Here is a 741-nt window from a genome sequence, read left to right on the forward strand (position 1 = left end):
CAGGCGTCGTTCTTGCTTGAACGAGGTATGATGGCTCTGTGGGAGTTCATCGAGACACACTATGGCGACGTGCAATTGAAGGAGATCGTCCACGTTGAGAAGGACTTTTCCTTCCACGTTCCTGAAGCCAATGTGGAGTTGCGTGGCGTGTGGGATCGCATTGACCGAGTCTCTAGTCGTACGGGCGATGGATCTTCGTCTTTCGTGATCAAGGAATTCAAGTCAAACATGGGCGGCGCCGAACGCAATATGCGCAAGCTCGCGGATGACAGTTTACAGCTCAAAATGTACATGTACGCCTTCCGCAAGGTCTTCGGCGAGGCTCCGTATGGGGCGAAACTGCAGCAGATTGGTGGTAATTACAATGAAGCAAGTAAACCAAGTCGCAGAAGAATCAGCAGAGCAGGAAATGACGACAACGGGTTTGTACACTTCTCTGAGGAGGCAGCACAGGAAGCCGTAGACGCCATCGTTGAGGTCGCGTTAGGACTACGACGCGGAGATTTTGAGCCGAAACCGAGCTTTGTCGAGTGCGCTTTCTGTCCGTACGCTGGGTCTGCTTGTCATTTTGCCACCGATGATGCATCACATGAACGTCAGTCTGCAAGGAGAGCTGGCGAGGCTGCTCAGAGATAATGAAGAACTAATTATCAACGACTGGATGGTAAGCAATCATGCAATTATTACGACTGGGCATATTGGTGTGTTGAATATAGCCATGTTAGAAATTGCGTGTGCCCT

General features: G+C 50.6%; 1 protein-coding gene across 1 annotated transcript; it reads left to right on the forward strand.

The window, feature by feature from the left end:
• Positions 1 to 27: 27 nt before the first annotated feature.
• On the forward strand, positions 28 to 636 carry PPTG_19208 (hypothetical protein; the record flags this gene model as incomplete). The annotated part of the gene is made up of 1 exon (XM_008917581.1): positions 28 to 636. One exon carries the CDS (start codon positions 28 to 30, stop codon positions 634 to 636), a length of 609 nt encoding a protein of 202 aa, XP_008915829.1.
• Between the last annotated feature and the right edge of the window lie 105 nt (positions 637 to 741).

The sequence above is a fragment of the Phytophthora parasitica genome, assembly GCF_000247585.1.
Source record: "Phytophthora parasitica INRA-310 unplaced genomic scaffold supercont2.107, whole genome shotgun sequence".
NCBI lineage: Eukaryota > Oomycota > Peronosporomycetes > Peronosporales > Peronosporaceae > Phytophthora > Phytophthora nicotianae.